Below are 25159 nucleotides of genomic sequence, written 5' to 3' on the forward strand. Positions count from 1 at the left end.
AGAGCGGGACGTGAACCTGGAACCGCCTTACTGTGCGGCGACAGCGCTAACCACTGCGCCACCGTGACACCCCACTGCAGGTTAGCTTGTCTAAATAGATCAGATTATTGGTCAGATTATTTCTGAGATTGCTTGGGTTAATTGTGGAATGTTTGTGAATTTATGCAAGGAGAGAACTCATTTTACCACAACACCACTTACTGAACCATAATAGAACACAGAAGCAAACAGTATATAATAGTGTTTAGAGTAATTAAAACAATTGATGGGATAAAACACACAATTTTTGTACCATTTTCAATGAAATATTGATCAGAAAAGATCAATCACATTGTCTTGTGTTTCAAGAATCAGATCGCAGCAAACCTGGTCTTGAAATTATGACATTGTGTTACGATTGTTCAACTCGCTACTCCCTCGTCTTCAGAAAGATGTTAATGATTAAATATCATCGCTTGCGTTGTACGTTTTATCAACCTCTCCCTGATGTGCACAGCAGACTTTTATTGTTTAAAGCAGTGCACGTCGATACCCAAAAACATGTGCATTCCAAAATCAATAGCCGGCAATGACAGAACCAATAATTACATTGAGTATAGAACCTCTGATTTATTGTTGTTGGTTTTTTTAAAATTTCAGCCAGGGTCTCCCTGATGGTACCTAATGGACAAGTCACAGAAGGAAGACATAGAACCAAAACCACTATAGCTTTTAATATAAAAAGTCAGTTAAAGTTGTTTTAACTCCTCAGTAAGAATAATCCACAGAAAAGATGATGATGATGTAATGCAACAACTCATTAAAACCCTGCGAACTGAATCCATCTTTCCCAGAAGCGCCTCATCCAACACTAAAACATTAAAGCTCTGACGTACTCGATATAAAAGCTCTTCCAGCTGTGTCTTTGGTCTTGCTTCCTTTACATAAACTAACATCACTTGTTTCTTTCTTCTTTTCACTTTTCTTACTCGCAAAGTTCAAAAGTGAACGGAGCAAAAATCTCGCTCGGCTTTTCCCTCTCACCCAGTTTTCTCTCAGCTCCACACTGCCAGGCTCCAGCCCCCATTTAATTCAGCACAAGTCTGCTCCTTTGATGTTCGCTCTCACAGTTAATAATTAATAGCTCTTGGTAAGACGCTTTGAGAAGAAAGAGATCTCCCTCCTAAAGAATCTCCGCTCAGGCGCAGCAGTGCAGGGACTTGCCTGACAACAACAAAAATGCAGCCACAGGCAAACTGTCTCTCTTAAAAAGCATGACACATCTCCTTCCCATCCCTGTGAAATAAAAAAACAACAAAAAAAACAACAACCAAAAACCGAAGACAGCAAGGAGAGAATAATTACTTCTGAGAAATGTGAGGATTTTTTAAAGGCTGAGATTGGTTTCCGAGCTCCAAACACTCCCTTTGCAAGTTTGTATGGATATAGTTGGGAGGGATGAGGAAATATCCTGAAGCCTCTGACCTGGAGCTTACAGGTGTTTGTCAGGCTGACCATCAATACAGACAGAGGGAGAGATGGGAAATCATTTGGCTTGAATAAACCACCACACTGGGCGGCTGTGTTTGATGATGACTTGGGGGGGGTGGTGGAATTAGGCATATCATACACGCCTGTGGGAATAGAGCATTGAATAGTCTGTCAGAAATGCTTCACAGACTTTGATCCGTTAGTGTCAAGCAGCAGATTATCATTAAGTTGTGCTTCATGTAATATTTTATATCTATAAATATACAGATGCTTTTGATAAGACAACATGAAAACAAATAATGTTGGAAAGTAACATACTACCTTTACATTTGGTATCTTGCCGTTATTTTTTTCCGATTGCGTTGCTTTCATTCTAAAGTTTACTGTTGCACCTCTTTTTATCCTTATTCAATTTTTATTAACTTAAATTCCCTAAACACCTTGTGAGAAAGCTACAAATAAAGTTGACTCTAGTTCTGAAGAATGAAATTTTTATTCTGCTAGTTCTCTGGTGGTATGGATTTTTTCTTACTCAGGGTGTCTGTTAACCACATCCTCAGACACTGACTCACAAGATCCGTGAGAACTCGGTGCAACGTACGTAAGACGAACATCGAAACAGGCCACCGATTAATGTCACCTGCTTAAGGGGACTCCAAAGTCTGGTTGCTGAGACAAATATTGATGAGGCGTTTGGGTTTGGTGCTGGAGTTGAGTTTCCTTGTTGCTTCTCAGCATTCTATTTGTAGACATTCACCCGTGCAGTCAGTGACATAAGTAAAACTTTTTAGGAATTACAAAAAGACCGTCTCCTCTCCTTCTCCCATACCTGTCTTCAATCCCCTGTAGGGAACTCCTTCCAAGATTATTGTGTTTGCATTGCTTGCATTTTAACACTGATAAACATACAAAATCATAAAAAATATATATGCTAATATCTTTATCCAACCTGACATACAATGTCCTGTCCCAGACATGATAACTATCCATTCTCAGACATCGGCTGAACTCCCCACCTGAAGCTCAGGTCGGGGAGTTCCACAGGTGTACTGAAGGACGACTGGCTAAAAAGGCTTCCTGTTGGCTCACAGGTTTGAGAATTAGGTAGCAAACCTCTCCGAGTGAAGAAAAGACAGCAAAAGAAAAGGCTTGAAAGCCAATTGTAGGCATGGGGGAAAATGAGAGCTATGTTTAGCATCTCCAACTGAACCTGCCAGCTTGTAACATCTGAGACAGCTTCACTGATCTGGAAAGAGGATTTTTTTTTCCAGCTTTGTTCATCTTTCACGTGGATGAGGATTCTCACCTGACATCCAGGCATATGCAGTAACTAAACAATGCACATGTGCATGCACATGAGAAACAGAGGACTGTGTAGCAGTGTGTGAACACACACCTGCAACAACTAACTCAAGCACCGCTCCTTCCATCACACGGCTCCCGATCTTTCCTCCTTCGCTTCCCTCCTTTCCCTTTCCTCCTCCGTGACATGTTTTCCTTTCACTGCCTCTCTTTGCATTACTATAATTAAGGCAATTAAGTCTTCAGAGGACTCGCTGCTGCTATTATACTGTAATTTCATGTTGCCTCCTGACTTTATGGTTTATTAAAAGATAAAGGCATATTTTTCTCCCGTGGATTTTCTTATATGTGGTCACCCACTTTTTTCTCTCCTCCCTCACTCCCTCTTCGAGCCGGCATGTGAGCCACAACATTATTTACATTCAGCTAAAATAAAATCTGAGTTTGCAGCGCGGCTGTGCGTCATCTGAGGTTTGTGTAGCCCGTGTAGGAGAAGCCTATGTCGCCCGAAGATGTTCTCAGGTACACGAAGGAATTTTTTTAAATAAACCTTGACGTTTTCCTTACAGCAGGATTGAATCACTTACGCTGTTCTTGAAGCATGTAATCGAACATCATACTGATGGCAATCAAGCGTATTCTCTTTACAGGAATTTGATGCGACCGACAGCTGATTTGACAGTTGTGTTACATCTGCTGTTCGGTGAATCCTGACCAGAGCAAAATAAGGGCTTTGAGACACAAAAACACAAACCTGAACCCATTATAAGCACAATGTGAACTCAGATAACCTTACTGAGCTTAATCCTGCCAGAAAAATATTTTCATGACCCTTCCACTCAATTAAGGTTCTGACTTGAACCAGAAAGTCCCACTTGAAAAACGACAGATTAAAAAGCGGTGAGAATAAAAACAATATTTCGCTGCTGAATGTTCATTTTTCGAAATAAGTCACTCTTCATCTTTCATTGCACCTTACACCTTCTCGCATTTCTCAACTCTCACCGATTACTTTTTAGTTTTAATTTGGAAACTGTTCAACTAAAGTCTGTAGCATTCACGGGAGTCCCTGAACATCTGAGGCACATTTTCGTGACCTGAATTAAAATGTTTACGAAGCATGTAAAAGTCCTCGTGTGTCACACTGGGGGAGGACAGGGGTCAGCAAGCCTCCTCCAACTCCTCTCCATTAAGCCGCCTTCATATAAACGGAGAGTTTACCTAACATCAACACACGAGGAAGGAATCACTTGAAGCTCTCAGCGAGTTGCAGCGGCTGCCATTAATATCAGTTACAGATGATGGTTTGGATCAGGGAGCGAGAGAACACCCGAGAGTCTGAGTGCTGATCTAATTTCAGTTTAAGAGACAAAATACATTCAAGGAGATTATTGTCTTCAGTTTAAAGTTGGATTTATTGTCTTGTGACTACCGGTGGTCAGTAACCGTCACCACAAATGACAGGACTGTGGAGTGGCTGTGGGTAGTGTTAGCAAGCAAGTGCTGATTGGCTTTTGTTTGGAGTTGTGTTTTGTGCCGCCAGACTGAAATAACTTCGATTTTCACTCCTCTGGTCTCTACCAACTCCTGAAAAATGTCTGGACTCAACCAATACACATGGTACGCAAAAGAAATAACAAGACTCATTTAATGCCCTGTGATGCTGCATGCAGACCTGTACATTTAGTACCTTTTAATAAGATTTGTCTGGTCAGGATTTGTTGATCTTTATTCAGGCGGGGTCCTGGTGCTGCTGCTTGTAATCTTTAATGTGGGACGGGTTTGTATTTTTCAGCCATTGAAAATAATTGTAGCTTTGCTAGTGGTATTGTGCTCTCAGATAGGCCTTTAAATTAGATTTTGTGTGCCAGTACTGAAGACAGAGAGGTTTGTGGGTAAACTGGGAGCCTCCGCAGAGTGAGACAGAAAGCGATTTGGAGCAGATGTAATGTCCTCACAATCAGAGATAGACAATACTTGCCTCAGGTACACTAATCCCAGACTCTCTGTGCTGCACACCACGTATTGTACTGTGTGGACCGACACTCACACTAACACACATATTCATTAACTTTTAAATGACTGTCCCACCATGTTTCTAGCCCTAAAGAAAAAAAAAAATCACCTCTTATGGATGAAAATTTTTTTCTTTTCATGAGTTTAAATCTCCAAATATAAAAGTTTTGCCATAAACATAAAGACAAAACTATAGGACTGTTGAACGACAGGCCTGGAGATGGAAAAGATTTTCATCTGAAGGAGGTTCTTTAGGAATGATGGGAAATCCTCCTTCAGGTAATGTCAACTTAGATGAACCAACAGAGTTCACAGGGAGGCAGAAGCAACTTGAGACAAAATTTTTTTTGTGGTTTTCTAAATGTAATCCTGTTCAGATGGATATCTGTGTCGCTGTCTCTTTAAAAGATAAAAATCTCTCCTTGGATTTCTTCACTTTCATTCTATGATTGTACTTTTCCTCTTCTTCACCTCATTTTTCCCAACCATTACCCCCCCCCCCCACTCTCTCTCACTCCCTCCATTTGTCTCTGCCTCAGCGCACAATGCGGGGTGGCCATTCAGTCACCATTGCATAACCACAATTATACAAGTGGATTGTGCTATCAAAATGTCTATGTGTGTGTGTGTGTGTGTGTGTGTGTGTGTGTGAGGGGGCACCTCTAAGGGGAACTGGCAGCGGAACTTGGCGAAGAGCCGACCCTATTAAAGAGTGGAGGGAAAGTGAGTGAGGTGTACTGTGTTACACTCATCCTCCCTCAGCAGAACACCCACCAGTGGGTCTTCCCTCCTCACTTTTATCTTGTTCCTGAACGCCACCAAATCCAGACTCTGATTGCAAACCGCAGGAGCTTAAACTCCAAATAAACAGCATTCACTTCCTTGGTACTGGCTGTAATCCACACCACTCAACTGGGTTTTCATTAGAGCTGGGTGCTAATTTTCTGCAGAACCTCTGATACCAAAAGGACAAAATAGTTACTAAAAAGGTCACACAAAAAACATCACAGGCGACTGATTGGTCCGAGAGTCTTAATGCTTCATTGTGGAATCAATGCCTAGAATATGTGGTACATCCTACGTGGGTGACAGGTGATTTTACTGTTGGTGACTGACTGGGTTAAAGCAAATAAAACAGATGCAAAATCACCTCTTCTGAGCATGAGAATTACAAAACTTAGTTTGAGTTTCATTTGTTGGTCCATTTGAACACGTTTTCTTCTCCTTATCTTGGTAACAAAATGAACCAACCGGGCTTTAGGTTTTATTACATCTTGTGAAGAAATGACAAATAAATGAGGAGAATGATACTCATTGGAAAATATAGAGTATTTCAGCATCCGTACTTCAACACATACGTATTTGTGTTCACCACAGGCAGCATTTCCTGACTCTCTCCGTGAAGCGATGTCTTGTGACACCAGACACAGACACTCACACACACATGATCACACATGCATCACTGACTCAGGCTGCAGCTTATCAGGAAGCCTTTTAGTCTTCTCTCCTCCTGCTTTGCCTTGTCAAGACCAAACAGTGGGACCAGAGGAATGGACAACAGCTAATTAAATTTCCTCTACTTTTCCCCTCTGTCCCTCCCATGTTGTTTTCTTACCGGTTTTGCGCTCTGGTCTTTTGTGATTTACAGGAAAATAAACAAGCCGTCTGTTTAGGGAAAAGAATACATACTACTTGTTAAGTGCTTCTCCTCCTCCTACTGTCTCAAAAGACGTTTTTTGGATAATGTTAAGGAAGTCACTTTCTAGTCAGTAGTCAAGACTTGATTACTGATAAGCATACTTGTTATTTTTCTGAAGGATCAAAACACTGTTCTTAGTCAGATTATACTGAGGAATTAGGCACAGTATCTGTCAAAAACAAAGAGCACCCAACGCTTTCTGTTGAAAAAAACAAACAAACGCAAAACAACTGAACTAAGTTTAAAAAAAATAAGAATGCAGGTCTGATTTTTGTTATGCTGGGAGATAAATTCCATTCATTCATTCATTCACTCATTTTCTTGACCGCTTAGTCCGCTTTCACATGTCTCGTGGGTTGCCGGAGCCCATCCCAGCTGACTTACAGGCGAGAGACAAGGGAACACTCCGAGCGTGACGCGTGTTCACAGCGAAGCCGCACGTGCACACGTGTTGATGGGTTTTCTTGAACTTTTAGACTTATCTGTCTCATAGCAGTGGGTCACAGATCTCTGACATAGCTTTTAAAGAAAGGCAGCCTTATTCTGAATCCTGTAACATTCTTTACTTTTGAATAAACGTGTGATTCCTTTTTTTCCCCCTCTGTTGTTTTATGTACTTCCATGTAAAGAACAATTAACTGTCACAATGTGTTGCAGTTTTAGTCATTACATTAGTGACATTTAGAATATCACACAGAATAATGCTGTAGTATGATTTAACTGGGAGGTAATCCTGCCTTAATGTACACCAAAAAAAAAAAGTCAAGACTCTAGTGTGAATTCTTTTACCTCAGAACATTACAAAATCGGCTTGAGCTGCGTAGCACATCACAAGTACAGAGCATCCGTTTTATTTGTCTGGCTGCATGTGCAAGATGCGTTCAACACCATATTAAGTGTAGGTCACATGGGCACTTTGGCAACACTCAGAGCCAAACACATAATCATCCCAATTAAGCATATAAAGCAGAACAGTAACACTCCCAAGTGTAAAAATATGCTTGAGGAGTATTATGCATAACAAAACCATTACCCAACAGGTGCAGACAGCTGTATCGATTAAAATAGGCGTTTACGTGTTCTGTCCAACGTGCACAGACATATGACAAACAGTTCAGACGCCTCCTGTGTGCAAAGCTCTCCTCGCTAACAACCAGGAAGAAGCCAGGTTCGTCTCCACAGGAGTCAAAGACACGGGATCACCTGATCTGATGGCCGGCATATCAGAATGCATCATTACCAGCACAGGTACACATAAAGAATGCTCAGCTGCTCATGCATGGTCAAAATAAAAGCATGGTATGAATTAGAACAAGGAGCACAGCTGAGATCCTCCATTGTGACGTTATGTCTGTCAAACAACAGGGAGATAAATGAAATAATTAAGATCGGAATAGAACAGAACAGGATAAAGTAAAGGAGCTTCTGCAGCTTCCCCATAACCAGATCAAAAGTAGAGATTTCAGTTCAGCTGACAGCCGCTTTTCTCCCTCCTTTAACTCATCTGCAGTCATGAACTTTTTCTCGTCATGCCTCTCCATTGTGCAACTTTGTCCCTGCTTGCTTCAAAGAGGAGTTGTTGTTTTCACCCTCTTTTTTCACTGTACCTGTTGTTTGGACAGTTTTCCAAGCAGTGGGAAAGCCAAGAGGACCGACTTAACCCCTACTGGTTTATTAATAACGTTAAACATTTGCTTTTGTCCCGCTCTGTGCAGAGTTTGCATGTTCTCCCCGTGTCTGTGTGGGTTCTCTGGCTTCCTCCCAACTCCGAAAACATGCGCTTATAAAGCGGTTCGGAAGACGAATGAATGAATGAATTTGCTTTTGTTAGGTTAGCATAAGTTAGTTCCGTTCAAAACTACAATTTCAACTTCTCTCATCAATCGTTTTATCTTTGCAAGAGAGTTAAAAAGTGCCGCACACACTGTGGAGCCAACAAACAGGAGAGAGGTAATAAATCTTCACCGGTATTTCTTTCCAACTCCTGAATGACTAACATTACGCAACTGTCGATAATGCCGATTCAACCTGACACCAAAGACTGTTCTAGGTTTGTCTTCTGTAATGTTTTGGCGGCCTAAACACGGCTACCTACTGGGGAGAGAATGAAGCACTGCATGTGCATTGTATTCTGTAAAATATTTGCATCACAGCAGGTCTGGACAGTGTTTTAAAAGTGTCTATTAGGTAATAATAAAAAGGCCAATTGGACAGGAAAAACAGAGCACCATTCACCATACTTCAGTGTCTAAAATGCATCCATCTTTTTATAACTGTAGGTCTCTTAACTCCAGATAACTAAAACAACCACTAATCACTGCTCAAATCTTTGCTCAAATTTTACTTTTTTACATTCGACTGAGATCAATTTACTATTTAAAATTACTCTGTCAAGCATATGAAACATTTTACCCGTGTAAAGATGCTTAAACTGCGACCAACAATTCCCCTGCTGGCCAGACATTAAAGGAAGTTTTTAACCACAAGATGGGTATAATATTTTCACCCCTGCTAAACCTGCGGAGGAGAAATTCTCTGTAGTGAGAAGAGGCATCAGATTAACTGCGTGGGGACAGGGGGCTTCGGTTTACCAGCTTCCGTGCCAAGCTGTGGAACTGAGCCTTAAAGACAACAAGGCCGTGACGTACGCAGCAGGGCACAGGACGAAGGATTCTCTCGCACACGAGCTCATTCCCTACAAAGCAGCAGCTCAGACAGAGATGAAGAGAGAAAATACAGGGCTTTAGTTGACGTGGGTGGATGTCTGGCCCTATCTTTACTCAGATTTACTTATTCCACTGCACATCTTTTGATCCAGCACCACCCCCATATTTTCTGTGTGCTGTTATACAAACAGGGGAGCTTCAGTCGTGACTGAAGTCTAACTTTCAAATACAAATTGCGATTAAAGGCAAAATTATCTTTAAGGTTGCGGGGTAAGAAATAAATTAACAAAAAACTACTCCAAAGTGGTACCAAGTGTGCTTCTCATTTCACCTCCTGTTTTCTTTTCCCTTGTTCTGCATTTTTGTCCTGCACCATCTCTCTCTCTCTCTCTCTCTCTGCATCTCTCTGTCGTCTTAAGTCCCCAGGGTTCCTTTCTCGTCTCTTTAAATAGGGGTCTGAGCTGTGAAGTCTAATAATGGTCATTTGGCCTCCCATTGAAAACTGGGTAATTCGGCCCAGGGACGGCTCACTTTGAGCCACATGACACAAAGAGCTTCCCAGTGACCATGGAAACAAGCGCAGTAGGATCCCAGGCACCTCAAGCACCATGAAACGTGGAGAAGTAGTGATTTAAGAGAGACTTTTTTAGGGGGAGGGACAGAAATAGGATGGTGAGTGAGGACTGCAACACAAGTTGAAGAGAGCCGGAAGAGAGACATCAAAAATGAGAGAATCACATTTATTCATAAAAGGCAAATGACAAAATAATCAAGTTGACACAAAATCCAAAAGAGATACACCGGATTTTCAATAATACTGTGCGTTTTCTGAACAAAGAAACATCTCACCTTTTGACATCTAGAGAGAGAGAGAGAGAGCAAGACAGAGAAAAAGAGACCCCCGTTTGGTCACAGTGGAAACCTCTGCCTACACCCTGTCAGGAAAAGCGGCCAAGATAATATCAGCAAGTTCAGGCGTACACAAACATGAAAGGAGAGCTCGAGAGGCAGGCCCCTGAGAGCTCTGAGCTTCACAGGGTTTTTTCCTCCCTTCTTTCTTCTCTCCTTGCTACACCTCCTCTCTGTTTCTGTCTTTCTGTCTCTCCTTCCATGCTATGGTGTTGAGAATTTTCATTTAAGGTGTTTGGGTCAGGTGGCGACTTAAGACAGCTTGTGCTTTTTAATCGAACTGTAAGGACTACTTATGTTTGTCCCATGCTGTTTATTTATTGACCCCTTGATGTAAATGACTAGCTAATACAGTAAAATGACATTTGCTACGTCATTTATTACTATACTGACCGTATGAATGGGACATTTCTTTAAAAGCTGGAAGTGTCAAAAACTTCATGAAAACCTATCCCATAACCATGAGAAAATAAAAACTTTCAAAGCAAAATGGAAACCCCCCCCCCCCCCCCAACAAATTCAACTTGCAATTCTTCCCAAAGCAGAGACGTTTATGAAGTTGCTGCTTGTGCCTCCATTATATTGGAGTCTAAAGCTGTCAAGCATTAACTGCCAAAATCAACTTTCAATTTGTCACACTCAAGTGCAAGGAAGTCGGCCCATTATTTCAGAAGAAGCATTGGGGAAAATTGTTTTATCAATAGTCTGAATCTTTAAGACTTTTCTAAGATTGCGTTTCTTTGAGGAAAAAAAAACCCCAGGAAGAAACTGTATTGAGCAAAAAAAAAAAACAAACCCATTGCAAATCAATCACTTTTGTAGCTTCCACTGTAATTTCACAAAATGTTTTTGATATTGCTGAGTGTTAAAATAAAGCAATTTTCCTTCTCTCTGTTTCAATGAGTGCTTTGTAGAGAGACGAGTATGAAAGAGGCAAGTTGACGAAAGTGATGAGAGACTTGGTGAGTCATGCATCATAGCAGAAACTGAGCTGCCAGTGTTGTGGCTCTGATCCACAGCGGAAGAGCTAATTCACATGCATCAACAGTTACACTCACTGATCAGATGGTATTCCTGTCCAAAATGTGATTACAGAAAACAGAAAGGCAGCCAGTTCAATCCGGCGTCACAGCTTCTTTACAACACGCCCTGAGCTTAACACCCTACTGGCACTGCCGTGGCCTCGGGACGACCTCTAACACACACCTGAGTGTAGGACAGCAATGCTGGCCGGGCTCGTACCCAGTCACCCAAAATACCCCACTCATCTGCCTGCTACCATTTTTCTCTTAAACCATCTTTTTTCAGACACAGGCCATCCATGATGTCCTCAAAACTTTTTGTATCCCTATCACTCTGATAAACACACACTACCCCAACACTGCAGCTCTGGCTGAGATGCCAGACACAGTTACGAGTCCAGAAGCCACTTAGCAGTAAGAGACAGCAGCTGTTTGCTCTGGTCTGCTATCGTATAGTGCCAACTCAATGGCCCCGATTGAAAAAAAGACCCAGAAACACACCCTTCTGCCACCTCCCACTTTGTTACATGGCATCTGAAATTTTAGTTGTGTTTTAAAGTGTGTTGAAGAAAGATTTCAGAGAGGATACACTTTTATGGTTGTGAGCTTCTGGTAAAAACTTGGAGTAGATAGTTTTGTTCTTGGGAGGACAAGTCAAAAAATATTTTCACACTTCTCTTACTTTCTAGCTATTTCAGCAACTGGTTTATGTCCAGTTGTGCTTTGGTCCGATGAAATGTTGTTTTTGGCTTGTGCTGCAGGTGGGACTGATTGTGGTTCAGAGACAAGCTGGTCAAGGGCAACGTCAGGCCACACACAATCAAATACCGTGGAGTTTTATACGCAGTGCCAGCCAATACTCTTGCTTTGCATAAGCTGCAGGGCTGTGTAGGAGGATGGTACACATCTTCAAAAAAAGAAGTTTCACCAAGCGAGACACAAATCCCAGCCACCCACTTACCAAACCAGACACATTTGGCTTATTCATCGTCTTGAAAATCCAAACCACCAACCCCCTTCCCTTCAATCTGTCCTTCGACTCCCACTCCTATCTGCCATCATTCCACTTCTCTGCCTTTCCTTCCCAAGTTGCCTGAGTTGGGTGCTGACGTCATGAGAGCCAAGCAAGGGTGAATGTTCTATGAAGAAGTTCTTGAGGAGATATCATACAGCAACAACGACAAAGACCCTGACTAGTCTGGGCCACCAATTAAAGCCAATGCCATGATTTCATGTTCCAGAGGAGCTGTCGAATTGTGTTATTTGTATGAGTGTGAATGACAGTGTGTATGAAAATGGAGGCGACTGAGTTTTGAGAGTCCGACAGGAGGGAGGAAATAACTTGACATAAATATGATATAAATATGATATTGGCTGGAACACATAATTCAACTTGAGAATCTTCAAATCCTCACAAGCGCATAACCATGATTTACATTTTCAAACACTTTAAAGAAAGAGCAAATTAACAAGTTGCAACTGAAGCTAAGGAACTACCTGTAATGTGCTATACTACTGCCAGTGCTCTGGCAGCATCATCCATATACAACTTAACTAAACCATTTCACAATGTTAGTGCTAACACAGTTAGCTTCAGTTGGAACAGATTAGCACAAGGCCTTCCTGCTGCTGCAGTCGGGACACACAGATGTTGGGGGGTTTTACAATCCTGCACCTCTCACAGGAATGAGCAGGAAGTGCAGGAAAAAACTGTATACATATATGTGACACACACACACATTTTTTGTGGGTTTTGCACGTGGACTTCAAAGGCCAGTATGAATGACCTCATTTCCTCCTTTTCCTCTACTGCTAGAATTCACTGATCTCAGAGCATCTCTGCAAAAGTTGGAGCAGTCTGACATCAAAGCTGATTACTGAATTATTTAGTTCAATTATTTCTAAAACAAACTAACAAACTGAAGTGGTACTGACAAGGTATTTGAAGTAATGTCCTGAGCATTTTTTCTTGGAGATCAAAACAAACTTTTGTCAAAAACTGTTTGGTTTTTTTCTACGTGTAAAAGTGGCACCTCTACAATTGAAATAAGATTTCAGGTATTCACCACTAGTGGAAATATAAACAACTGAGTAACAAGTGAGTTGGCAGAAGAGATCTTACCTAGGAGTGAATAACACTCTGGATGACCGTATGCAACCTACAATCGGAACATCTGTACAAGCTACATTCTGGTATTTAAGCAAGTCTAAATGAAGCCGAAGATGCATTTTGCTACATACCTGGGGGGTGGGGGGTGGGGTTTTCTGGTCCAGCATATGTTGTACAATGTGGTCACAAATGGATTGGCACATGGCGTATGTTCATTGGGATTCTGTAATTGAGTGTAAATTGGGTTCACCAGATGGGTCCCTAACGCTGTTGGTGGTAAAGTGGCAGTAAAATGGATGGGCTCTTGGGTTCAGGCAGGGGCTAGTAGGGCGGGAGGGGGGCGGTAGCTGCCAAGCATGAGGCCAGACCAGACAGGGTGGATGTGTAAGAGTGGCATAGTATTCAGACTGTAACTGACGCTGGGCATGGTAGTTGGTTGGGCAGAGTAAGCATGCCTGGCAGGAGGCAAACACTGCATTGGCAAACACAGTTGAACCAATGCAGTGTCCTCAGCTGTGTTCAGGCCTCTGGTGAGGGTCTGTCAGGATGCAATAATGGGCTTTCTTCCTGTGATTATAGTTCTGTCTGATTTAAAACAGAGACTAGAGTGGTCAAAAAGGTAGAGATGCTGGCCAGAGGCCAAACAGTCACCAGCAAAGGGTTTTACCGTCGTACTACAGGGTCATTAGCACTGGTCTTTGACTGGTTTAATGGGGTCTCCTGTACTCCAGTGTCCTCAGGGTACATGCCATGCAGCCACAACATTGTGGCTCAGGACCATACAATGATTCTAATCATTCTTTCCTCTCCTTGTGACTGATGAGTAAAACAGTAATTCTACAACTTAACAAAACATATTACCTCAGTCTCACTTCTCAGTCTTCCTCTTCCTGACTTACCAGCCCAACAGCAGTACACATGAGTTAAACTTCTATTGCTAGATCAGGTCCATAGATGGTATTAGTGACAAATAAATACAGTATACTGTATAACTGAATGAGAATTGCTTCACTATAATACTGCTGTACAAAAGAAAATATTGTTTTTTGAATTCCATGCGTTCTTCTTCCTTCTTGAAGTACAGTGCCTACATTACCCACAACATAAAGGTTTCAGCATGTCTTTTTTTTTTTTTTTTTTACCCATGGTTAATACATTTAAAACAGATGGCTGATAACATTGACAGACTTCATTTTCTTTTTCAAATTGATTGTCTTGTGTCCCAAGCTGACTGAAAGACATTCATTTGGGAAAATGTATGAAACATCTTTAAACGTCATCTGGAACAATACAATGTTCTATGAATCTTTTGTTGTAATTATGATTTGCTAAAAGTATTATGGAACAAATGTTGATTGTGAAACAATGTCCATAAAAATGTTAACCCATTTGCATTCCGATCATTTCTCTATCTTCACTTTCAGCATACTATAATGGCTTCAAAACACCAAGGAAGTACAGAATTTGTTTCCTCTGCTAGCTATTCAAGTAACACTGGAACAAGTTTGCTATGGAAACTCTCCCAGATAGTTTAACACATAAATAAATGAGTAGAAGAAAAGCTCTCCAGTGTCCAGTGATTGCTTTCTTCTGACCACCAGGACTTGAGTGCTCTAATACAGGCTGACTTTGCACTCTTTAGATAAAAATCAAAACATGTCTACTTAACCAGATGTTTTAAAGATTTTCTGATGGGTTTTCTTTACCGCTAACGACACCGCTAACTAATACTAGAAGCCATTAAGAATCCTGGAGCTGGAGAGAAGCAAGAAAAAAAAGGGAAACAGTTTAACATATAAAATTGTTTTGCTCCTTAACCGTCCGTGGCCATTCTTTAAAAATCATGTACTACTTTTCTTTACTACTTCTCTTTAATGCTCCAGAAACATCATCTCAGTGAAGACCATTAAATGGTGACAGAAGCCATCGCTGACGATTACATCCGTAGTTGCAATCCAAGAGAATATCAAGTGTTGAGCATTAGGTCGATTTTCACTGCTCAGCCCAAGTATGCATCAGGCATGTAGCAGTCACCATCCCCAAAGAAAGTGCACCATTAGCATGTCTATACAGCACAAGGGCTCCTCAAGTTATGAGTGGCTACTCTCTTTAACCAACCTCATCCTCCAGGGAATGTTGGTACATTCCATTAAGAGGAACACTTAATTAAAGCATGATAAAATACCACTCTGAAGTCCAGAGGGGTCTGGGAAGGGAGGAGGGGATGGGGACAGAGTGCTGGTGAGAATCAGGGGAGGGATCCTGTTCACCCTCAATTCTCCCAGCAATGGGAAGTAAGAAAAAAAAATAAATCATCCTTCCATGAATTGTTTTGTGACTACAAAAGACCAAGAATGCATTCTTGAAAGGGTTCAATTAAGAATAAGAGCAATAATGGTCCCCTCCTTAAGTCCTGGAAAGACTGTCTATACCCAAAATAGCAAGTCTGCATATTTCTACTCATACCCAAACATTCAGTACACCTGAGAGCATACTTGTCTGTTTTGATCTAAATGATTCATAAAAACTGGTTACAGAGAAGTAGTATTCACTTTATTATTCTCTGAGGGTATTCGTGTCCCAGCATGACAAAACTGGCAGGAGACAAAAGGATCAACTGACAGAATTTCTTAAGGGACGATGCACAGTGAGCTGTTTTTGCTGAAGTCCTAGTTACATTTATTTTTTATTTTTTAAATTTTATTTTATATACTGATTATAATCCCCGTTTATATATATATATATATATATATATATATATATATATATATATATATATATATATATATATATATATATATATATATATAACGTTAGTAGTGAAATCTTTCACTGAATAATTTTTGCTCAAATCCATTTTGAAACATGCAGATTGAAGCAGAGTTCTACATCTAGGATCACAGTCCTTCAGTAAATTCATGCATATCAGCTTCTCAAGGTGTCAAAAGGACTTACAGTGACTGTAGTATGTTCACAGTAAAACTCAGATGGTTTTTAATTGCATGACTCAATTCACCTCAAGGGGTCTTCTAATGCTAGTCTTGCTTCAAGCATACTTAATACCTCTTTCATGACAACAGCGGTCGAGGGTAGGGCAATAGTTCAACATAAAGACAGAAATGTATGCCCAAGGACATTGATGTTGTTGTTCTTGGAAAATCTCTATTTGCATTAATTTAGACAAAGCACAACATTTGTCATCACTGATCAATAGCAGAATGGCATAAAAAGGTTTAAATGTGCCTAAAATATAAGATTAAAAAAACAATACGTAAACTGAAAAGGGCAATTATAAGATGTACTGTATATTTCTAAGGTTCCTAAAAAGCAGGAGAGAAATCCTTAAATTATGTCAACTCTTTATTCTCTGTGGCTTTGGCCTTAAAAACAAAATAATAATATAAGCAATTAATGTGTAAACAGATGTTGGTATAGAATTTGTTTTGTGATAAAGAATATAAAGTAACATATAAAACATTTAGCAAACATGTTTTACCCGCTGTCAAACAAAGATGGCCTGCCATGTAACTTTAATAAGATGGTTAAGTCACCGGGATGAAAGATTTGTTGTGCTTCTTGACTTGTTGGCACCAACTGATGTCATATTTTGCAAACTGTCTCAATATCAAAAGCAATTACATTTAATTGGTACTTTTTTTGTAAACTCAGCTCAGCTTTGAAGGACGAGGGAGTGTGAATTAAGTGCAGGCGGTGAGTTAGTGTTGGCAGAGCAGCTGAAGCAAGTTTTATATTATGTGCATTCAGCAAATGTTTTATTGATTGATTGATTATTGAACATTTTTTTAGTTGGGTTGATGGACAACAAGGACTGCCATTGCTGAGCTTCGTAAGCCCTTTCTCACAGCGGGTTCAGTATCTCAGTTGTATCTGAATTTAAGCTGCTCCTACTGTGTGTCAGATGAACAATGTGCCATTGTGGAAGTCAGTCAACAGGCAGCTACACAGTGAGGAAGCACACCGACGAGCCATCATCATATTAATTTCTGCTGCGTGACAGACTGTTACATCCATCAATATGGAGGAAAATGGACAGAACTTTTCAGTATTAGCAACACTATCAGATACCCAAATGATTTTATTGCCCATCTGTAATCTAGAGCAGCGGTCCACATCTTTTTTTGCGTCATGGACCGGTTTCATCTAAGACAATATTTTCATGGGCCGGCCTTCATTTGCTTGATAATAGTTAATGACGCCAGGACAGCTGTAGTCAAATAATAAATCATCCGCAGTGGTTCTTTGCAAAACGCAGACATCAACAGATAATAAATAACCTTTTCCTACATAAATTGATAATCAACATCTCTGTAAACGAAATAACTGGAATAATTATAAAAGCTCGATTCAAGTGACTGCAACGATGAGGTTTATTTTGAAATGTAGCGACTTGCAATCAGTGCATTCAATGTAGGAAAAATACTGATCATTTCCAATAAAAGGGTGAATAAGTCGGTTTGGGGACCGCTGAACTAGGGGTAACGCGAGACAATTACACCTGAAGTGTGTTCCTGACGTCAGGTCTACTCTGCAGTTTGGTTTTGTTCACAGTCACAGCAGAAAATCCCGATTCACAAAGACAGGAGGTTGGAAATGGAAGCAGGGTTTTCAATATTTTTTGGGCGATCTTAGGATAATCTGCCTCAATATTTATCCAGAACACTGGTGCAGTTGTGGGCGCTTAATTTTGGGGTAATGGCTGGTAACCTGTCACGTGACTGAGACCTGTCAAGCAGGACAGACGCACACATTCGTCTGTTCGTCATTCCGCACAGATGTCAATTTTCAAAATAAAACATCTTTAGACCGGTAATCAATAAAGAAAAAAAGAAAGTCAAACTTTCTGTGCCACTTGGTACCTAATGTTACGCGACCCGGTACCGGGTTGGGGACCAGTGACATAGACGGATGTTACAGGGAATCAGAGAATAATTTTTCAAAATAAAACAGACGTGCTGTAATATCCTACTTCAGAGCTACACACTGAAAGTTCCTCAAAAGCTATTGAACTCAGTTAGCATTTGGTTAACTAGTTGGGTCCACTTCAAACGTGTGTGTGTGTGTGTGTGTGTGTGTGTGCGCGCAAACAAGAGTGGAAAATACGAGAAGAAATAGAGTGATATACATAGTTACTGAAAGTTAAAAAAGTTCCAGACAATGCCAATCGATGGATCTGTAATGCAGTTGCATTCGAGTGATGCAAGTAAACACAAGCACGTGAACGTACGGGGGAGGGAGGGGTTGATCGACGCAGCTCAGAGGGGGGAGGAGAGAGGAGACAGGGAGCTGAGAGCTACGCCCAATTAAAACTGATTTTCTTAAGAGCGGAAGAGAATTTATCAATATTCAATCAAAGATGTTGAGGACTATGGATCACTATGAGGCAACACATTTCATATGCAGTACAGTTGGACATCTGGCAGCTGAATGACATGAATTAAAAAAAGCATAATATGGGACGTTTAAAAAGAAAGGGTACACATTATGAGGGCAACTTGCATTTCCACACCATCACAACATAAACCAATAAAGACCTAGTTCTTTACCTTTCCCAGCACGGTGAGACAACTGGGGTCCAGCTCTGGTTGCTCCAGCTTCACCACGCCAACCCAGCCATACTCGTACAGGTCCTCCTCATCATTATTATTACATAGTCCCAAAGGATGCATCTGGAAAGAAGACAGAAGGGATTAGTTACTGTGAATTTTAAAGGCGATCACGGTTAACACCATCTTGTTCCATTTAGCGTTGCAATGAATATTCTAACACCAATAGTGCAACAAAACACATGTTGAAAGCTCTGAAGACGTTTCATAGCAGTCACATTCATACATAGCATTTTGTACCTTGAGTTCATGAAGCAAAAGCAAACATGAAAAGCTGCCCCCACTCTGTGTGAGTTCCACCATTTATAATCCAATTGTCACCCATGTTCCATAACGAAACATAAGAGCTTAAGAGCATTAGTTGTCTCTGAAGTATTCGCTGTGTGTGGCAAAACCATGATGGAGCTAAACACAGAGCATCAGAATAGATCTCTCAAAGAATAGCAGCACATAAGCAAAAATGGGATTTGGTTGCGATCAGGGATCAGCTGATAAGACAGATTTTCGCTGAATTTCTACTTAAGGGTGCATTAAATCTCTCGCTGCAGCAAATGTTTAACACGTTACCAGTCCTATTATGGTTTTGCAATGAAAGCACAATAATATCTCCTTTTATTGACTTAGAAAGTGGATATCAGCAGCAAACCACACACAGTCCAACCAACAAGAGAGTCAGAGACCAGGAATAAGACTACCCCGAGGTGTTCTTTCATTACAATCAAGTCTGCATTCTTTCAATGAATGGATTAAAACTGTATCCCAGATTCATTCCCCACCCCAGCAACAGAGTAAAGACAAGCTCCTGTATTAAACTGGGCAAAACTGACCTGCAGGCCACTTATCCTATTAACCCAATGACCGCAGTATCCCCAACCATCCAGCACCATGGCAGCTAGCCCTTGGTTACCATGACCCCTGGGCCGCCCTTGATGACCCAAAGATACCTTTCTCTCTTTGGTGACCGATGACCTGTGAACCCCACTTCAACACACTGGGAGCAGGTTAGTCATGCACCAGGCCAATTGAAGAGATACTCAGAAGGTGCCTCGTCACTTCAGTGCCACAAGGCTCAGGGGTCAAGCCTCTAACCTAAAGGGTATTTGGAAAGGACCTGGCCAAGAGTAAAAGGGTCAAATGCAAATCAAGTGACCTACTGAAGAGTCAGAGAAAGAACGTGTGCCATTATGTAGATTCACAGTTCAGTTCCTATTCTGTCAGTGTTGTAGATGAAGTTCTCATGATTGTATCCTCCTCCTCACGCTGCCACAACCACGAAAAATGTGACTATAAAGAGATATGAAAAGACAAGTTCAGGTTTTGAACCAAAATGTCTGTCCTTCAAAAATAATTTAACCATCTCCTCAAAAAAGTAATGATGAGGTCTCTGTCAACCAAAGCCAGACTGACTTTTCACAAAATATAATTTCACAAATCTCAAGGATGCTGACAATTTGGCCACGAGCACTTAAATAACCTTCCTGTGCTGTCTCTCAAACCTGTCTTTTCTTGTCAACATAGTTAAGCAGAGGCACCATGCTCTGAATAATAGTAGGCTATATATTAGCCGAGGGCAGACAGGAATACGGAGGCAGCACAGGTGAGGTATATGATCATTTCAGAGCACAATTTCCCTATAAGCCTTTTGAGAATGTGAAAATTGGGGGAAGAGTCAAAGATGAAAGAGCATGCCCTAGTCAGATTTCCATTCACCCTGTGTTTCTCAACTTGTCCCTCCCTTACATTGTCATTCCAAACTCATGACAATCTTCTGAGGCACAACACTCATCCAAGTCAACTGAGGTAGCATTTGGTGTGATACCGTTTGAGGAGGGTGAAGCAAGTGCAGATAAATGAATGCCAGGAAGGGGAGTGCTGCTCGCTATGTGATTCCAACCCCTCTCCTATGCTTGTCTAATAGCTTGGATGGCAAAGGGGAGCCCCGCCTGTGCCCCTGGGTCCTGAACACTGGGCCATTGTGTGGAAAGTCTTGCACACCAAATGGGGCAGTGTTGTTGTTGTTGTGGACCATGTTGTTATTTTAGAGGCTGGCCCTTGCATTATCTCTAGACAGGGATTTTTTTTTTTTTTGTCAGATGTTGATGATGGTGTTGATGGAGGTGGGGATGGGGAGCAGGAAAAGAAGCTTGATTTGGATGAGGGTAGGGGTGGAGGGGGTGATCGACTGAAGTAGGTCATGGCCATTGGCCTTACTCACAAAGGAGAGTAACAAGCACATATGCAAACGTGCCATCACACACATGCACAAACACGCACGCAGAAAACGACAGAAACTGCAAGCCTTCAAATTAGACAAGCTCAGGCCACTGGAAACAGCCCCTTGTTCAATTTTGATTTCCTGTATCTGGGCTTTTGGGTGTCCTCTTGTGCCACTGAGGTACCACAAGGTGGCGGCTCTTGTTCTGCACAGCCTGTTGGAGGCGCAGTCTTTCACATGACTATCACGTTTCAAGGACTGCACACTCAAGGAGATTTGGCTTGAGCTTGAACTTCAAACTGTCACTCAGTGTGGCCACACCCCCTTACAACCCTTACACCTTTCTGCTGAAACACCTGGAGATGAATGTCTCGCCAACATGAGATGCTGTTTCACGTGATTTTCCTCGCTACAATGATATACGGCGCGCCCTTGTTTCTCACGGTTAATGCATTCCAGGAACCACACTCGATTAACAAATTTTGCGATAGAGCGACAAACTATTTATCTTATTATCTACGGTAATTAAAACATTTCTAAACCCTCCCCATAGTGATATTAAACCAACTTCTATCTGTATTACCTTTTCTCACACTCTTATCGACTGTTTAAAGCATTTTTGTGTCTCACGTATGTCCGAGAATCACGGAACAGAGAGCACTTCCGGATGCCGTCAGCCAATAGAATGCGTGTATGGTATCACATGACTTTCTACCAAAAATCCGTGATGACGCAAAGTAGCGAGCGTTGATGCGCGCATGCGCTAGGGCTACTGTATTATGATATAGTTACAATGACATGCATACGGTTGTTGTTGCTATTAATCATTAAGAGGTGTATTCGCCATTTCATTGTAATCACATCCAAAAAGGAAATATTGTTTATGAAAGTGTTGGTTTGTTTGATTTCCTGCAAGCAAGATTACTAAGAAAGTTATGGATCGATTTAATTGAGATTCTTTGGAGATTCAGGGCATGGACAAGGAACTATCCATTAATGATCAAGACCAACATCTGGATGCAGAATTATTTTTTTTTTTAGAATGACAGATCCTAGTAACCTTCCACTATAGGAATCCTGTCTAGGTTCAAAGATGCATTCTCACTTTTTACTTAATTCAGATTGTCGTGAAGAAATTAGAATTTTCATATAGATAAAAAACAGAAAGTAAAGGTTTAACTATCTTTGTAGCACATCACCAAATGAATTTCTAAAAAGACTTGTGGCTTTGTGAATCTTATCAGTCCTATGTGATTGTGTCTAAATCATCCACAGACAAGCAATCTGATAACAGCTGGTAATGGGATCAAAACGCAAAACTTCTCCAAAAAAGTCCCACCACTGCCCTTGACCCCCTGCCCCCCAAATTGTAAAGAAAATCAAAATGCAAGTCACACCATCCAAGGCTATTCTTCTCCATCTGCCTGTGACACAATTGACTGAGCCTTTGATCATACAACAACCACTTCTGCATCCCCTTCCCCACACGCACACCCCCTTTTCCTCTCTGCCTCTAAATCATCAGTGGCCCCGGTTACAAATCCCCGTTGCTCCCTCATCCCTCCACACCCTTAAAGCAGTCTTCCTCCATGCAGCCATTGTTCTATATGCGTGAAAGAGTTATAAATCAGTGTAAGCATGGGCTTTTTAGATGTTTTTAGATTCTCACTTACACTTCAACATGAAAGTAGTAAAGGTCAAAATAAAAAGTAATCATTCACAAGTTTGTTTTTTCAGCTTAACTTCTTCATAGACCTCTTAACATATTTTAAGATGTGCCAACTATGCTCTTTTTGAACAATAACACACCATCAAGTCTATTTAAATGCTTTATTTGTGATATGGAAGTTTTATGAAAACTATGCTCTCTTGTTTTTAACACCAGCTAGGAAAGTCTTAGGAAAGTCTTGAGGACATATTATGTTCATTTTGGTGAAATAGTGCCTTGCTGCGACTCATAGAACAGCATCACTGCTACAACACATGAGCTCAAAACATCAAAAGACATGTAGGCGGAATTGGGAGAAGGATGATCCCTGAGCTAAACAGATTTATAAAGGCAACTTATATATAGATACTTGTATGCAAGGTCTTGAAAGATCAACTCTAAAAACACTGAAGAAATCCCAGACAAGCATTTTACCCAGAACTGGGTTCCACTAATTCTTGTACTGGCATCTAGGTCAAAGGATGAGATGCTGTTATCACAATCAAGACAAACCTGTGTGAGTGTTTTTGTGAGGTTTGTGAAATGATTAACTGGACAGATTTGTTGATCAGAATCAAGTTCTGAAGAAGAGCTGGCACCCATTTCACATGCAAACACAATTTACAAGAAGAAAAACCTGGGCAGGGCGCCAGTCCTCACACCCATCTGTTTCCCCAGTGCCATGCATGTGTTTACTTATCTCACTGTTTGAGCTCAGGGGTGTGTTGGTTGTGTAGTCTGACACACATCACGGGTGACTGAGGGGTAACTCAGTGGTATCTCTCACTGACCGTATGCTCACCGTGAACTCGTTCACCGCTGTGAAGAAGCATCCCTTCCACCTCCCCCAGCTTTTAGAACAGCCGAACCTCCAACGGCCCTTCCCACCAACACCTCAACCTAAACTTTACCCTCCCCATCATTCGGCTCCAACCTCCCCGTCTATGCAGTGATGGGGGGAGTTTCTTCCTGGAATAACGCACCAGTCTTGCCAGCCGTGGAGGAGTGTGGCTGTGTTCAGGGCTATGTGGATGGTGGGTGTATCTCATCCCACGCCACAGACTGTGTCCTTTGGGAGCTGCGGTGTCTCTCTGGTCCTCATAATGTCCCATTTTTCATCCGAACTAGTGCATTTTAACAAGTTTTTACCATCGTTAAAAATGTTTTTTAAGTGTCGGCTTCATCCTTTTTTCCAGCAGACAAACGTTACAATTTTTAAGGAAAACACTCAACAGGCACATTTTCACTGCGCAGTACCAGCTGCACTTTAACTTAGCTGCTACTTACGGGTGCTAAATTGACTTTGTTGTTAGTGTGTGTTTTGCATGATACTCATCCTGGATCTTGACCAACCAACAGTTTGTAACATTTCACGTGATTCTTTATTATCTGTTTGGCTCGCTTGGAACCACAACAAAGCAGGTTATAAACAAAATTTAAAAAATATTAGTTACCAGGCAATTTTTGCAATAGAAACAAAAGAGAAGTCAAAAGAACAAAAGAGTATAGCCAGTACTACACTGGAAACAGAGCTTTAACCACAAAAACATCGGGAAACAAGGTCATTATTAGGCAGCAGATTGTGTACCTCAACAACAAGAGGTTACAAGGGTGGTTTGACAAAAGTAGGAAAAGTGTCATCCACTTATCGGAAGGTTTAATCAATTGCAGATTGAAACAGATTTCTAAAAATCAATCATTTTGAGATAAAATAATACAAATATTTTAATTAACGTTATTCATAGTTCTTCTGGTATCAGTATAGTTCTACTCATAGCCACTGCAAATTGATATTAGAACAGATGTTATATCAAACAATATTCAGCAAAAAAAAACCCCATTCATTCATTCATTAATTTTCTACCGCTTCATCCGCTGTAGCGGGTCACGGGGAGCTGAAGCCTAACTCAAAAAACCCCCCAAAAAACATAAATATGTGAAATGCTGACAACACATTATCACCAGCCCCTGCAGCATGAGGACATCACCGCCTTCTGACTAGTCAAAAGTAATATTTTCCTGAACTCCATCATATTTTGTTCATCCTCCTTTACTTTTTCACATGCTTACATGTCAATTATCACACCTTTCCTATTGGCCGACCAAAAAACTGGATGAACCCTTGAAACCTTAGAAGGAAATTGAGGTCTAACAAAGATCATTAATCCAAAAGATGACCCTAAGGAACCATTGATGAACGGGCTATGTCATTTTTAGTTCAGGCTCTGTGACGTCAAGCTTCTGGCACAGGCTTGGTTTAGTGCTTACCTCATATCTCACTAGGCCATTCTACTGGGAGTATCCTTGACATCAGACAGGTTAGTATTACCATTACCCTCAGTTTTAACACATGAGCCATCTGGTCAGGATTTTCTCAGGATTGTCTCTGACAAAATGAGACCAGGTGGGTTTCAAAGT

The 25159-nt window shown here is 41.1% G+C and overlaps 1 protein-coding gene across 2 annotated transcripts in view; it reads right to left on the minus strand.

Moving 5' to 3' along the window:
• The window catches only part of znrf3 (zinc and ring finger 3), a 68026-nt gene that overhangs the window by 10184 nt on the left and 32683 nt on the right, over positions 1 to 25159 (minus strand). For both annotated transcript variants that reach the window (XM_068311883.1, XM_068311882.1), the window contains exon 2: positions 18759 to 18881. In XM_068311883.1, coding sequence (XP_068167984.1) covers positions 18759 to 18881 — 123 coding nt within the window. The remainder of the gene's footprint in view (positions 1 to 18758; positions 18882 to 25159) is intronic.

The sequence above is a fragment of the Antennarius striatus genome, chromosome 3, assembly GCF_040054535.1.
Source record: "Antennarius striatus isolate MH-2024 chromosome 3, ASM4005453v1, whole genome shotgun sequence".
NCBI classification, from domain to species: Eukaryota; Metazoa; Chordata; class Actinopteri; order Lophiiformes; family Antennariidae; genus Antennarius; species Antennarius striatus.